The sequence below is a fragment of the Procambarus clarkii genome, chromosome 45, assembly GCF_040958095.1.
Source record: "Procambarus clarkii isolate CNS0578487 chromosome 45, FALCON_Pclarkii_2.0, whole genome shotgun sequence".
Lineage (NCBI taxonomy): Eukaryota > Metazoa > Arthropoda > Malacostraca > Decapoda > Cambaridae > Procambarus > Procambarus clarkii.
Window position 1 is genome coordinate 13560590 of NC_091194.1, and position 17014 is coordinate 13577603.

Here is a 17014-nt window from a genome sequence, read left to right on the forward strand (position 1 = left end):
GAATTTGCCTTGAGCGACCTTTGTATACGTTTCAACATTTATGGAATAAAGTTAGGGAAATAACTTGTGACAGACATAACATAGGATAAAGAGACCTACACGTGTATTTAGGTAAGAACATAAGAATATAGGAACAAAGGTAACTGCAGAAAGGCCTTACACACAAATCACAATAGTGTGATGCATTAAATGAACAAATCCACAAGGGCCGTGAGGATTCGAATCTGTCGTAGCTCAGTCGATTAAGGCAGCGTCTGGGATGCTCCCGGACACTGGTTCGAACCCTCGTCACGGCCCTTGTGGATTTGTTCATTTGTTTGCAGAAAGACTTATTTGTCCATGCGAGGCAGCTTATAACCACCCAATCCCACTCGTATTTGAAACAATCGAGAGACCCCCCACCACCACCACCACCTTAAGCACAAAAGGTGCTTAAGGAACCAAAAAATTGGTTCCACAAAACCCTGTTATCGAGCCAGTATTTACCAAAGTCTTTCCTAAATCTGAACTTATCCAGTTTATACCCATTGCTTCGTTGTCTTGGGTTGATACTTTTAATATTCTTATTAACATCCCCTTTGTTATGACAGAGGTTTATAAGTGGATGAATGGCCATGTCACCCCTAACTCTTAGCTTAAATGGCATTCACTGGAAAGGCGTTTTTAATCTTTCTTCATATGAAAGCTTTCTAAATGGGGGAATTAACTTTGTCATCCTACGCTGGACACGTTCAAGTGAATTTATATCCATTCTATAGTACGGCGACCAAATCTGAGCTGCATCCTCGTCCTAAATCAGGGACCATCGTGGCGGCAGCGACGAAACTGTGAGGCTGTAGCGCCAGAAGCAATAGGGGAATGGATCTTCCAGATGATGACTCGTGGGCCTGTTCACTCAAGTCTTCAGGAAAGGGGGGGGGGGGGGAAGGGAGAGATTAATTATGGTCTTCGATTCCTCCCCGACCACAGCCCAACAAGGGAAGGCAAACGAGGAGCAAGCCCTCCCCCGGAAGAAAAAGGTTACCATTTGCAATCGATCATTTAGTAATGGACAGCACACCAGGGACCGAATGCAGTGCCAATCCCATAATGCCAAAATGGCCTTCGTCCGCATAAGCAGCCAACTGATTCAGTTGGGTTGCAATGAACATCCTATTATACCCTCTCCCCCCCCCCTACAAAAGCAATTTTACCCCACACCGTTAAAAAAAATTGTTCCTAGGTTTCCACGTACATTGAAACCCTGCCGACTGAGAGTCCCAATGTTTAATTCTAGTTTTGCCTGGAACCAGAGCGCTCCTCCAATCTCCACTACCACTCCCGTCATCAAGGAACACATCCCCCTCATCACGCCATGAAAGTCTACAAAGACTAGTATAGTTTCGCGCACAAAATAAATCACACTAACCCTCAGTTAACACACACACAGGATGTAATAAAAATAAACAATGCTGCAAGATTTCTATTAGTATATTTATAAACAAGTTTAACAAGGTGGGGGTGTAACCCTGGCACTAGAAAATTCATAGGTGCCCTTGGCATTAATATGCATTTTAGCAACATTTTTATCATTTGTTTTCTTGCGAAACTGAATAAAACCGATGGATTTAATAAATATAAAATAATTATTAGTAATTGGGGCCGATATATATTACTCTGATGAACATCCTCATGGATTATAGGTGTTAAACAACTTTTAGATACCATCTATAATTACAAAAAAGCGGAGTAACATCCACAATTACAAAATGGGGAGACATCTATAATTGTAACATCTAATTACAACAGCAAATAATGTATTCGAAAATAACTTCTACACTAGGTACATCAATTCGTGTACTAGTCAATAAATCTCCTGTAGTAAAAATAAATATACTATAAAAAAAACTAAGACTAGTTAGCCAACTTTTCACGCCGATATAACCAGTATTACTAGAAATAGTCTTATAACTAAGGGTAGTTTTGACAACCAAGTGACATCTTAACTACAGACATAAAAAAATCTTTATACAAAAGTAATCATTTTAACAACGGTCAAACTGGTTCATAAAACAAAAGTATGGAATTAAAGATATTTAAAATATTAACATGCAACAAGACATAAGAGGGGGGGGGGGGTCTAGCCTCACTGAAGAAAACTATTCAGCAGTAGCTCCCCCAAACTACATAACACCCATTGGAAGAATATTCTAATTCTTCAGCAAGTCTAAAGAACGCATATTTCCAACCAAGAAATTTGTTCTTCTTACCTCAAGAGTAACGTAGGTGACAAATCTGTTACCGAGAACATTGTTCAGTCTAAAGTGAATTTTTAACAAAAGTGTGGAAATGATAGTCTTATCAAGTGCTGTCGACGACTCAACATTGATAGCCTAACGCTAACTAGCTACGACTTAGCAAATACAAATTTATCAAATGGTAAATCAATGTAGACCAAACCTAAGAAACCTTAGGTATTCCCGAGTAGGTGATCAAGGAATTCAGTAACGCATTATTAAACGCCCAACACACTTTTGAGCGGGATGTTACTATTTTTTCTTTATTAATTCTTCACCCATAAGTAACGCGAGCCATTCCCGTTCCAACATCTGTATTTGTTTCCGTTAAGTTCACTGTCCTGCGAGTATCACATTCTCCTGCTCTTTAATACTTAAGCTAAACAAGGCAGAGACAGTAAGGAATTAGGGAAGCAACCAAAGGCTGCGCGGGAGGCGGCAGCCCATATGAGTTCCCTTTTCAAATGGGGAGTTCCCGTATTTCAAATGGGGATCTGTTCCCTTTCCCCTGGCAAGGGAACAGATCCCCATTGCCTTGTGTGCGCACCCATTTGTAAACACCCTTTATGGACGAGGTGCCAGCTAGTGTACCTCAAGTGGTGCGCTACTTGTTGCTACACTCTCAGTTAAACCGGAAAGAACGACGCATTTTTCGACTGCATTGGCGACTCTGTTATTAGAGAGGACAGAGATCACCCTCAAGAGGGGGAAAAGCAGCGGTAATCTGCACGCAAGATCAGTCAGGAGCCAAACCAAGGTGACCCAACTCCGAGCGTCGCCAAATTCATGATTGTAACCTAATTCACAATCACCATTCACACACACGTGCAGCACACCACAACAACAACAAACTCGTATGGTCAACATGTCGCAAAAAATATCAAAACAATGTTTAGTTCTGCAGCTTTGTTCAGGTTAAGAGAAACATGGCTGTATGTCCGAACAACTGACGAATAGAACGCCTAACAAAGCTCAGAGAATATAACATGCTTGCAAAACGTGTCTAAATGAATCATAAAACAGTGACGGCAATGTCCATAAAGTCAGAGAATGACTATTAAAAAGAAGGCGCCAAGCCGAGAAGACTGAAGCACTGAATGAAATGCAGAGTAAACCTCAATCGACATAATACTAAAGAAAGCACGAGACACCGAAAGCACTTAAAGATGGATGAAGATGGGTTAAGAAAAATTGGATTCACGGGCTAATACGAGTCAATTTAAAATTATGTTTTATCTTGAAATTGACACCTATCGGCATTTATTTGCATTATCTGCTGTAACCAGCATCTAGGATGAAATTCAATATTGCTGCACCACCATTGACTGACCCAATAGCCTATTATGCTTTGCTTAGTGAATTACGACTATTTCTTCCGACACCGCGTCCAAAACCCAACAAATAAAAGGAAATCAGTCCAACAAACAAATAAGGAAATCAGAGTAATCGAACTGATAAATCACCCACCGCACACTGCTGTGCAAGTTACCTATTGTTGCGAGAGATCTTTTCTAGTGCTTCTGCAATGGTATGCTGTAATATGGTCCCTCTGATGGTGACGCTGCTACTGCTGCTGTGTCTCTGGTTGATGGGTGGCACTAGGCTGGCGTTTGTCGGAGGCGGCTCCGACAGTCGTGATGGGCCCTGTGTTGGTGTTGAAGTGTTGGTTGGTGTCATCTGGAGAGAGCCCCTCCAAGAATGGAGCCATGTAGCGACTCATGACGGTGGAGCAGACGGTGGCGTCCCTTCTCTCCTCCGTGGTATACGCCTCACACATCCTGCACCAACCAGAAATAATATACAAGACCATTACCAATTAAATCATTGCGAAGGAATTATTTTCATTTATTTTCTGTAATTAGACATCTCAACTATTTGGTACTCCTTTCCTATACTGGTTATTATTATACTAATGTATACATAAACAGTTTTAATAATTACCAACACCCTTGCTCCTATAAAATATAATCCTGCACACGTATGTTAAATAAACCCTGGATACGAGTTTTCACTGAAATAAATTTAACTAAGTTCATTTGTGCGTATGAATTTTAGATTTAGAGCAATTTAACTTAAAGAATATAGCGGTATGTGAAATGGGTTTTAATTCTAATATTTTAATTAAGATTTAAACGCCTTTCACTGTTATTTATTACCTGATAAAGTGATAAACCTTATTAAAGATACAAAATATTTAACAATTTTGAGTATGGGGGTACCATTATATAACTTTATAAAAAATACTATGTTTACCTTTGTTCACATTGTAACGTTTTCTATGAATTGCTATAAGAAAACGTAAGCTTAGGGCTTAACTAAACTGCAGGAACTGGGATCAAAATGTAATTAATTTCATTGTATATCCAAGGAGGTGCATGGCATTTCTAAATATGATTTCACCAAGTATTTTATGCCTTTGTAACCCTTTAGACCACCGTCCACAATATTGGCATGGTGTGCAAAATAAATGAACTAAACTAAATACTTTTAACTTTTTGCGAGGAAATGTTTACAATTAGTTTCGAATATTTTAGTAATTTCAGGGGCACATTATGGGCTCAGGAACTGAATTCCAAAATTCTCTTAAAGTTACAGGTCTTTACGTGCTGATTACATAGTTATATAAAAAACAATTATTAAAACTTCACTAGATGAAAACCACAAACACTCGCGCCTTTAGAATCGTGGAAGGTTGTACTGAGTAAACAAACCTAGGCGCACCACTGAAATGATTAACTTTAAGTTATAGTGCTAACAATAAATTTAACTAGGTATTATAGCTTTGAAATGAGTAACACTTAGCAGACCAGCCAGAGGCTTTGAGCACGCGCAGCAAAATCCATGCGAAAAAAAATACAAAATAAAGGATATCATAGCTTTTCTAAAAATACTATAAATTATAATCAGTGGTGTCTTGGGTATAGGAAATGTGGCATGCGCCCTGGGCACCACCTGGGCATTTTCTATTAAAGTCGCATAAGCTTTCCTTGGATAGTGAGGAGGGATCGACCAACTTACAGAGCATGCACAGTGCGAGAGGTGGGGGCCAACTTACAGAGCATGCACAGTGCGAGCGAGGAGGGGGACGACCAACTTACAGAGCATGCAGAGTCTGGCAGAAGGAGACGTTGGGGAGGACGCACAGGGCCACGGAGAGGGCCGCCGCGGCCTGGACGCTGGGCAGGTACTGGGACACCTCGTAGCTACTGAGGCAGGTCTCCGCTACGTAGCGGGACACGGTCATCGCCCGCCTGGGGGCCCGCCAGAACATAAGTCACTCAAGCTCTCACTATAAACACGCCAGTTACAGAATAGATTAAACGTTACATGGGACAAAGTGGTACATTAACTAGATACAGCAGGAAGTAATATTCTAGATGCAATTCCTATTGTCGGGAACAGGAAGCCTGTGTATATGTTATGATTGTAGAGAGATCACCCACTCCCCCCTGCCCCTCACAAAGGTCACACTGCTAACCTTCTCCAACATGCAACAGTTGTACAACTCCTAGCCCAAGTGGTTGGGCTTGGTACCCGGAAGGTAGAGCGACGGTCTCGCTTCATGCAGGTCAGCGTTCAATCCCCCGACCGTCCAAGTGGTTGGGCACCATTCTTTCCCCCCGTCCCATCCCCAAAACATTATCCCGAATCCCTTCCCAGTTCTATATAGTCGTAATTGCTTGGCGATTTTCCCCTGATAATTCCTTTCCTCTCGGGTACCTATTTACTTCTTGGTGAACAGACGCATTAGGTGACAGGAAACACTCCCTACATTTCTGTCCGGCATGGGAATCTAACTCTGTATCCCCAATTGTGAGTAGAGATTGAAGCTAACTGTTCCACGAATCCCTGCTCAAATCTCTGGTCAAGAATTGGTCAGCTCGAGCCTCAAGGACGAGCCTCAAGGACGAGCCTCAAGGACGAGCCTCAAGGACGAGCCTCAAGGACGAGCCTCAAGGACGAGCCTCAAGGACGAGCCTCAAGGACGAGCCTCAAGGACGAGCCTCAAGGACGAGCCTCAAGGACGAGCCTCAAGGACGAACCGGTGGGAAGGATATGGTTGGGCAAGTTTCATTTTATGTAATGACCTGTTCACCTAACAGTAAATAGGTACCCAGGAGCTAAGCAACTGTTGTGGGCCTGCATCTTGGGGAAGGGTCAGTAGCGAGACCTTGGAGGGAAGGAAGAGGGAGGGCGAGACCTCGACAAGCCTCAAGTCATATATATTCAGGCTTTGTCCATGAAAAACTAATTTAAAAGCCTCTTTAACCCCATTCACCTAACTTGAGAAATAAGGAAACGGCAGAAAGCCTATTGACCAATACGAGGCAGCTCTTGTATCCACAAACTCATTCATATGCACATCTAACCTACGCTTGAAACAGTGATTGCTCGTCTCTTACGTTACTCTGACGATGCACTGATGACACGCACTAACCTGTCTATCGTGCCTATTTGCGTGGCCTTGAGGGCCAGGTGGTCCAGGAAGTACCAGCTGGTGGGAGCGTACAACGCGAACCTGATGGGAATTAAGCAACTTATTAGAAAGCCTCAAACATTGGGCTACGTCATGCAATAAGAACTTACACACGCAATTTCACGCACGCAAATTTAAAGAAAAAACTAGCTCAATCAAATCAAGATTAAAATTAAAATAACCAGAGAATATTAAAATTAAACCAGATGGCTAACACGTGTATCCCATTGTGCAAACCAACAACAGCTCACAAGGCAGGCGGGGGCCCAGGAACCGGCACTCGCCCTGCAAGCCTCGAGACGTAACCACACTAACAAGGCAGGTGGACCCCAGCAGCCCCCACCCAAACACCATCTTACTTGAGCTTGGAGAGGACGAGGACCTCCATGCGTCTGAAGTGATGGTGCCGGTACATGCCTCCACAGATGGCCACCAGCTCGCTGATCCCCGGCACCACGCTCTCCTCCTGACACACCAGCAAAGTTAGCGGCCAAGCTCTTTGGGGGAGGAGGGGGAAGAGGCATGCTTGTGGAATATGGGAAATGAGACTAGCAGGAACGTTCTAGAGAAATGGAGGGAGGGCGTGTCAGTTAGGCAGGCACTCAGAAGAGGACGAATAGTTGGGCAACTAGTAATTATCAAAAAGGGGCGAGGGACAGGTCCTGTTACGTACCATCTTGGCAGCGACGAAGAGCGTGGCCAAGGCCAGGAGCTGGAGACAGTCTTGGGCCAGGGGCGTCACGGCCAAGAAGCGGTCGGTGAGGTTCACCGCCACGAACACGGTCTCTGCGCCAAACTTGAGCTGATGGTTGACCTTGATGAGCCAGTGGACGAGCGTGCATCGCATGTTCGCTGTAACCTGAAGCCCGACAACTATATTAACTAAGGGGGGGTGGGGAGGGGGGGAAGAAAAGTTGGCCAGCAAACTTACTAATGCTTGCATTAACAAGTTATTAGGACATTGAGGACTCGTTCTAAGTGATGTATAGTCACGCTGACTCGAGTGCTTTCTTCTGATATTTATCTTGCCAATTGATACAACGTAACTAACTAAACACATTAAAACTAACTCCCTTTAAATTGCAGCCTCTTCATACAACGCGTTGTTTGACATTTCCTGCCTGTATTAGAACTTTCATTGCATCAGAAGAATAAGTACAAGAACTAATTTGTACTACGTACATCCCCCCCCCCCCCCAAGTGGTTGGGTACCATTCCTTCCCCCCGACCCATCCCAAATCCTTATCCTGACCCCTTCCCAGTGCTATATAATTGTAATGGCTTGGTGCTTTCCCCCTGATAGTTCCCCTCCCTTCCCCCCTCAAGCCTCGTCTACTTATCAGCACAGCTGTATGTTAAGTCTACAGCTACACGTCCGCATATTTTATTCACTTACGCTAAAATGAACGTCGCGATTTTATTAGACTGAATGCATCTTTAAATGTAAACAATACCCATCACTCCATGGATCTTTTACTATGCCGCTGGAACGCCTGGTTTTGAATCATTAAATGTTGTAAAAAGAGGGTTTGTTGATGCTGCATCACTATACAATTCTTTTTATACCATTACATAACACCCTGTGTATACACCAGGATGCCATTACAAATATGCCGCCATCTGGTAATACGAGAATAGTTTATAGTGAAAGGATTGAAGCCCATAACTGAGGGAGTTAAATGGTGGCACAAGTCATAGCCCGGCTGTCATCTGACAATGACAGCCTATTGCTAAATTGTTCAACTACACACAGCCCCGTGCAACTGCTCAACTAAATCTCGAACTTATTCTGCTACTGCTTAAAGTTTCACTCGTTGATGCTCAACTTTCGGCTCACTCCGTCCTCTCGAGTTGTCACTACGTCACAAAAATGCTGTACCACATTACTCGAACCTAACCTATACGATGGACCCACGCAAAGAAAACTTGAATGTCTGCGAGCCGTATATTTTATAATACATGATATTCTGTCCATTGGGGATTTAGACGTCAAAATACTATGCATTATTCCAGAGGACTGGTTGCTCGGCCAGAAATCTTTTAAGATGGGGATCGATCGTCGGTCCAGAATAACTAAACAGCGGACAAAGTATATTATAATAAAGTTATGTAATGAATCTTTCAAAATCTAGAGCTTTAACAACTCGTGAATACACTAAAATGCGATTTCGTCTTGGCTCGAGCGTTGGTAAGGAGGATCAAATAGGCACCAATCCTTTATCTATTTCACCCTCGATCACCCAGCGGTAATTTGGAAACATGGTTGGAAACCGCCTGGCGGATCATCCATAGAAACTATTTGGGTAAAAGATTTAACCATGAGCTATAGAACTCCCTGAAGAACACGGGTGGGAATCAGATATAACATATATAGGGAATATATGGGGAATATATCATATATAGGGAATCAGAATGGGATATAACACCAGAGTAACGAAAAAGTAAACCATTGAGAGCTAGACGACGCCGAGGTACCTCACCTGCGGCTGATCTGCCATGCAGTTGGAAGCGTGATAGCGGTATTCCATGGTCTTCCTAATGGCGAAGATGTCATCGGCGTACTGCATCCCGAGGACGACCTCCAGGGGCGTGTTGGAGGGAGCGCCGTCGACGTCAAGGAACCCATCTTCGCTGAAGTCCTGATCTAGCACGGAGTCGGCCCCGAGGGATGAGCGTCGGGAGTAGTTGTCGTACTCTATAGCATCCTGGTAAAGGGAGGGGGAAGGTGTTAAGAACATCGTTTTAGGATTTCTCTACCCCCCAAAAAGGGCCACGTGCTAGTGCATTGACTGATGGGGGGTGGAGAGACTTGGATGATATGACTTAAGGGTCAACTAGAAGTAGGGCCATCTAGGATAAGTAATTATCAAAGGAAGGCACCAAGCCGGGATGGCTATGTAGCACCATCAAATGTGCGGAATAATCAGAGGGTGCTAAATATATTAAAGACGCCAATACGATAACAAAAACGCATAAGGCGAACGATATCAAAAGTCTCTGATTCACCAAGAATTAAACGAGGGACAAGTGACCGCGTGGGACGGTCGGAAAGCAAGACATGTTCGTCCTGAAGTCAGGACAGTCAAAAAGAATATACACGACCGTAAGAGGGACATTTCCGTTTGGACAATAGAGAGCAGGGCGGCGACGGAAGATTAACAGCGAAAAAGCAGTTGAAGACATCTTCGTCAACTGCATAGCGAATAGCATAAAGTTCTGCCGTGAAGATGCTAGTCTCATGAGGCAGGCGACACATACAAGTGTGGTCAGGAAAAACAACAGAGTAGCCTACACCGTCTGCAGACTTAAACCCATCTGTGTAGACGGAAATCGCGCGGGAGTGTGAAGAAAAGTGTTCAAGGAAAAGGCATTTCAAAACTGTGGTGAGGGTAAAAGCTTTAGTCACTTGGGTCACTTTTACAAAACAAAGGAAAGGGAACCCTCCACAGGGGCATGGACGGAACACCACGAGGAGAAATATTGGTAACACTAACAAATATTTTTTTTAGTCGAGTCAACCGTGCAGAAAGATGTAGCTGAACAGTGGTCGAGTTTAAATCAATTTTGGAATCAGCAGTAGGTTTATACACATGGGTAACCACCCTTCCTCCCCCCCCCCCCCCCCCCCACCTCCCACACTGCCCCAGCCACAATATTCCTCCCACACTGCCCCAGCCACAATATTCCTCCCACACTGCCCCAGCCACAATATTCCTCCCACACTGCCCCAGCCACAATATTCCTCCCACACTGCCCCAGCCACAATATTCCTCCCACACTGCCCCAGCCACAATATTCCTCCCCCCACCACCTCCCACACTGCCCCGGCCACAATACTCCTCCCCCACCACCTCCCACACTGCCCCGGCCACAATACTCCTCCCCCACCACCTCCCACACTGCCCCGGCCACAATACTCCTCCCCCACCACCTCCCACACTGCCCCGGCCACAATACTCCTCCCCCACCACCTCCCACACTGCCCCGGCCACAATACTCCTCCCTCACCACCTCCCACACTGCCCCGGCCACAATACTCCTCCCCCACCACCTCCCACACTGCCCCGGCCACAATACTCCTCCCCCACCACCTCCCACACTGCCCCGGCCACAATATTCCTCCCCCACCACCACCTCCCACACTGCCCCGGCCACAATATTCCTCCCCCACCACCACCACCTCCCACACTGCCCCGGCCACAATACTCCTCCCCCATCACCTCCCACACTGCCCCGGCCACAATACTCCTCCCCCACCACCTCCCACACTGCCCCGGCCACAATATTCCTCCCCCACCACCACCACCTCCCACACTGCCCCGGCCACAATATTCCTCCCCCACCACCACCACCTCCCACACTGTCCCAGCCACAATATTCCTCCCCCCGCTGCCCCAAATTTCTCCATAGGCCTCCCCCTTTGCCGAGCCTATGGAAACTTGTGGATACTCAGTATTTACTATTTGTATCTGCAAAATCGAGATATTAGCTCTTGGACCCCGCCTTTCTAACAGTGTGAGCGGCGAGGCTCGTACACACGCTAAGTACAGGTCTAACTACCGAGACCGCGTACTGTCCTATTGGTATCCTTAGGACTTGTACTGGATTGACGAGTGGGTACTCACCTGGGTATCCTGAGTCAGGTTATCGTCGTCGTTGACAGCTGAGTTTGGGTTACGTTCTACGTCCATGGCGGCGTCCACTGTAGCTGGCGGCCTGGGGTCCGCCATGTCTCCCGCAGCAATAACAACAGCACTCGGAGTCCGGGTCGGCGTGTGCTTCATAGCGTTCATTTCTAAAGCTTTGAACTCGGGATCATTCCGTTAGCGGGCTTCTGAATCTCGTATATTAATTTAGGTGCCCGTCCTCATAAACATTGTTCAAATTCTCGTAAATCCAACAGCAGCTGTGTTGTTTAATAACGAAAAATACTTCACCCATGGCTTCCAAACGATTAGGTTCCAACTTTTCTCGAACAGTGCGTCACTTTCTTCTTGTGTTCGAAACGCACATTTCTAAATGCTTCACCCACGTACTTGCAAATACAGACAAATGCCAACAGAACCAAGACCCTAACTTGCCTAATCTTAGATCTAACTTTACACAAAACCATAATGCATAATAGTAGTTAGCAATTTGTGTTTGAGAAGATGGTGTTACGATGACCCACCACGGACAAGTTTAGAAATGCGCCTGGCGCGTGTCGTATCTTGGACGATCATTGCCCAATGATGGAGTGTTGTTTGTTAAGCCAAGTGTTGCAAGGGCTCGCCTATTTTCTTATCGAATTTGAGTTTAGCTTTATCTACTCGTCGGTTGCAGTATTCATTCACAGATAAATAGTGTGCCTGTCCGCTGTGCGTTCGGACATCTTTGATAATAATTTGACACGCGAACGCAGTTGAATGGAATTTAGTATTCGGACACCGATGAGCGGAATTCAACATTCGGATACCGTTGAACGGAATTCAAAAATTCAAAATAGGGCCTATTGTATAACTAACTGTCATTAAAACCCAAAACATCTAGGCCTAAAAGGGGTTCGGGAATGATACGAACAGGAGATACAAGCCTAAGAGGGATAATTAAGGGCCTATAAGGCCTAGGAAAACGTATTTACCAATATTTTTTGGAAACAAGCAATGCGGATTATCTCTTCTAATATAGAACCTGAATGAAACTTTAGTATTTATTTCAGGTTTCATAACAAATAACATCATACACAAAAAAAATACAAATCATTCCCATTTAAAAGAAAAATGTTTATTGTTCAATTATTTGTATTTTATAAAATATTTCACTACCTGAGTCCAGAGTTAGGATCTATACACAGATATGTACTGCTTTCTCGGTGTATATACACTGAGAGGTATACCTCGCCTCTGTGTGTATATACACTGAGAGGTATACTTCGCCTCTCGGTGTATATACACTGAGAGGTATACTTCGCCTCTCGGTGTATAGACACTGAGAGGTATACTTCGCCTCTGGGTGTATATACATTGAGAGGTATACTTCGCCTCTCGGTGTATATACACTGAAAGGTATACTTCGCCTCTGGGTGTATATACACTGAGAGGTATACTTCGCCTCTCGGTGTATATACACTGAGAGGTATACTTCGCCTCTCGGTGTATATACACTGAGAAGTATACCCCGCCTCTGGGTGTATATACACTAAGAAGTATACTTCGCCTCTGGGTGTATATACACTGAGAGGTATACTTCGCCTCTCGGTGTATATATACTGAGAAGTATACCCCGCCTCTGGGTGTATATACACTAAGAAGTATACTTCGCCTCTGGGTGTATATACACTGAGAGGTATACTTCGCCTCTCGGTGTATATACACTGAGAGGTATACTTCGCCTCTGGGTGTATATACACTTAGTTCAGGTCTGGATTATGTTGAGGACTATCGTATAATTGTTGGTTGGTCACTAAACTCGTGTCTATAATGTGATGGCCTTAATAACCCAGTTGATAGGTCTTAAACCGAAAACAAAACAATAAGCGCCCCGACTGTCTCGCTTCATGCAGGTCGGCGTTCAATCCCCGACCGTCCAAGTGGTTGGCCACCATTCCTTTCCCCCTTATCCTTATCCTCATATCCCTTCCAAGGGCTATATAGTCTTAATGGTTTAGCGCTTGCCCTTGATAGTTTCCTTTCCTTTTCCCCACATTAGAAATTATATATGATTTCAGATATTATTTACCCGAAGGCCATTTAAGACTCACTTGAGGTTTCGATAGCGACAGGAAGCTGGCGGCTTGTCAGAGGCCTCAACATTTTCCTGGTGTTTTTTTTTTTCCAACATGATTTTTAATGGAATGTCTTGTAATTTACAGCTTCGGTGGGTAGGCGGTTCCATGGGATTATAACCGTATGGGTGAAACGTATCTCCTACTTTCTCTCTGTCTTATGATGTAACTTAATGAGCGTGAAGCTGTTGTCTCTTGTATGTGTTACATTTGACCCTTTACGGAAGTGGTCTGAGTTTAATATCTTCTAAATTGTTCTGTATTTTAAAGGTCTCGATTAAATCAGACTCGTGTTTACGTCTGGTGTGTTGTGTTGTTAGTCGTGTGGTTCTCAGTCGTTCCCAGTGTGGGTGTTTTTTTAATACAAGATATATTTTTATATATACAAGAGTTCTTACATTCTTGTACAGCCACTAGCACGCGTAGCGTTTCGGGCAGGTCCTTAATCCTATGTTCCCTAGAATACGACCCGCCAAATCGTTTAACAACCAGGTAACCATTTTACTGTTGGGTGACCAGAGGCTACAGTTAAGGATTGACGCCCAGTAAATCCTCCCCCGGCCAGGATACGAACCCAGGACAAAGCGCTCGCGAAGCGTCAGGCGAGTGTGTTACCACTACACCACGGGGACTGTGGACCTCCTTGTTTTTTGTGTTTTTTTTGCCGCTCGATGTTGAACTTCCTCCAAAGTGCTAAAGTAGATGTGTCCTTTTGAAGATGAGGTCTTGTTTGGATGCATTAGTCCAGATGGGGAGGCAGCAGATGGGGAGGCAGCAGATGGGGAGGCAGCAGATGGGGAGGCAGCAGATGGGGAGGCAGCAGATGGGGAGGCAGCAGATGGGGAGGCAGCAGATGGGGAGGCAGCAGAGACTTACACTTAAACAACCTCTTTTTTCCCCCCTTGACTGAACGTCACATAATGCAAAATTTCAGTAAAGTGTTAACTGGTAAGTAGCAGCAAGTGTGGATAATGAACTTGAGCCAACTGCAAACTTACCTTTGATAAAATACTTATTTGGTGGTAATGACAGGTGCAGTGAGAGTTTATCTATATCAGTGTACCCATTACTGCTTTTGCGGTAACTTGCTGCTTGTAAGTGGATAAGAGAGAGAGAGAGAGAGAGAGAGAGAGAGAGAGAGAGAGAGAGAGAGAGAGAGAGAGAGAGAGAGAGAGAGAGAGAGAGAGAGAGAGAGAGAGAGAGAGAGAGGAGGGGGTAGTGGGGACGCAGGAGACACCGTTACCAGCATCTTCAGGGAGCCCCACAACAAGTCAAATATTCAAGTCGTGTTTGCCGATAATTCCGTCAATGGCGGTTGTTTGTCCGTCCGTCGGTGCGCGCTCCACTTCCCGCCAGAATCTCGCCGGATGTCCACTTTCCCGCCACGAGTCAGATTTTGGCGCCATAATCGCCCTCCCGCGTCCGGAATCCTGACTCCTCTGTCCTTCGCTTATTCCGTGTATGGATGCTTACTTGAAGATAAATCTCTTGCACTGGGCAAAAGAAAACTTACTTTGCTTATGTATAGCAACTGTGAATAAACTTCATATGAAGTAAGTGATTTATATATTTAATGTTCGCGGTTCGTGAAGGAGATGTTTGACTGAGCGACAGGAATCCGAACATGTGACATAAAGCGATCATTTTGCCTGACCAACTTTGTAAGGCTAATCTGGAAGGTTTACTCCATTGATAGATTATGACGATATTTTTCCTTCTATCAACAGCGATTTCTCTCTTCATTTTGCTACTGCTTCAGAATAACGTCTGTCTGTATAACATACAGACATAACAGAAAATGTAGCAATAAAACTTACGAAAAAAAACTCCCAGCGTATGTCTGTCTCAGTGAATTAGCGTCATTTTCTTGAGTCATCCCTGGATGACAGGTCCAAGGAAACAGAGGACGGTGCGAGCAGAAAACTTTGGCCGGGAGACCTGTTAAGGCGGAAAGGCCGACAATCCAAGATGGCTGTGAACTTGCTGGCGCGGAAAAGTGGACATTGGCCAATTACCCGGGCGCTGCTGGCCGGTGATTGTTATAGTTTTTATTCGTTTACCGGCGATGGTGTCACCTGTGTATGATGTTGTGCCTCTCCCAGTAGTGAGAGCTGTGAAGCGGAACTCATCACACGGAGGGAGAGAGAGAGAGAGTACAGTGAGAGAAGGAAGTCACAGGGAGATAAAGAAACCACAGAGATGGAGAGGAAGGAAAGTCACAGCATTCCAACATTGATTTCAGTTGTTATTGGGCTAGTTGGGGAATGGTGTTGATTCGTGTTTACTCTTCATTTTCAGTCACCGACATCCAATATTTGAATTTGCCAAGCGGGCAGGCGGCGGCAGTGGATTTAGTGTGAGAACTCAGTGTGTGTGATGCAGCAGGGAGGGGAGGAGTGAGAGAGAGGGAGGGGAGGAGTGAGAGAGAGGGAGGAGGGGAGGGGGTTATGGGAACGTGGAGAATGAAGACTAAGGAGGGGGGAGAGAGTGGTTACCGGGAAGAGGGGATAGAGGTGGGGCAGAGGATGAAAGCAGCAAAGAGATGCGGGGGAAGGGGGATTAGCAGACTGGGTGAGGGGGGAGTGAAGCCAAGGGGGAGAGGGGCAAGGAGAGATGACGACCAGGATAGACAAGGCGGTTGGGGGAGTGTAAGGTGGGGTTAGGAGGGAGGGGTCAATCCTGTCAACGAGTTGGGACGCGACAACGAGGTGTATATAAAGAAGACACTGGCTCTCCTCTGATCCTTTTCTCCCTTGACTCTCACCACCCGCGACCATCACCATATAGAGTCCCTCTCCCATTGTCAACACGGCGACCACTGAACAGTGACGTGCAAAGCTAACCTCTAGCATTCGAATCCTGGTGATACCACTGGAAGTATACGTGTTCTGCACGCGAGCTAGGAGCTGAGACGGCACTTTCCCGCCAACAAAGGAGTTACATGGAACCTACACTCCCGCCATGACCTGAGACTACCATGACCTCTCGCAGTAAGTACATCTAACTCCCGTTGTCTCCGGTACGTGAACAGGGGGAAATGTACATAGTAACGTCATATTGTGCTATATGTGACATCATAGTGACGTCACACATATAAAACAGAACCTATTACATCTTATTTCGGTTAGGTTAGGATAGGACAAATTAGGTTAGCTCACACTGGGTTAGATTAGGGTGGCGGACATCTGTTCAGGAGGGTTTTCAAGCCTTCCCGGTTCTCGTGGACAGGAATATATATATAACCAGTACCGTCCTGTAACCCGAGGATTGAACCCGGGCCCCTCATGGATTGTGAGCCCAGGACGTAGACTACTGTGCTACAGGACACATTTCTCCCACGGTCTCATTATCGCCTTCCAGACAGTCTCGGGATGTTATATATTATGTTTTTAATTTGGCTTCTTTTTTTTTACTTTGTTCATATGTTATAGATTTCGATTGTTATTGTAAATAATACAATTACAATCTTGTGAGGAATGTTTTGTGTTTTATATTAAT

General features: G+C 45.1%; 1 protein-coding gene across 1 annotated transcript; it reads right to left on the bottom strand.

Moving 5' to 3' along the window:
* Positions 1 to 1454: 1454 nt before the first annotated feature.
* Positions 1455 to 11552, bottom strand: LOC123769780 (cyclin-O protein B). Its single transcript, XM_045761030.2, has 7 exons — positions 11379 to 11552; positions 9234 to 9458; positions 7427 to 7612; positions 7113 to 7219; positions 6715 to 6795; positions 5375 to 5527; positions 1455 to 4054 (listed from the first exon to the last, which is right to left on the bottom strand). The coding sequence occupies exons 1-7, from the start codon at positions 11544 to 11546 to the stop codon at positions 3841 to 3843; spliced, it is 1134 nt and encodes a 377-aa protein (XP_045616986.2). The 5' UTR covers positions 11547 to 11552; the 3' UTR covers positions 1455 to 3840.
* Positions 11553 to 17014: the final 5462 nt, after the last annotated feature.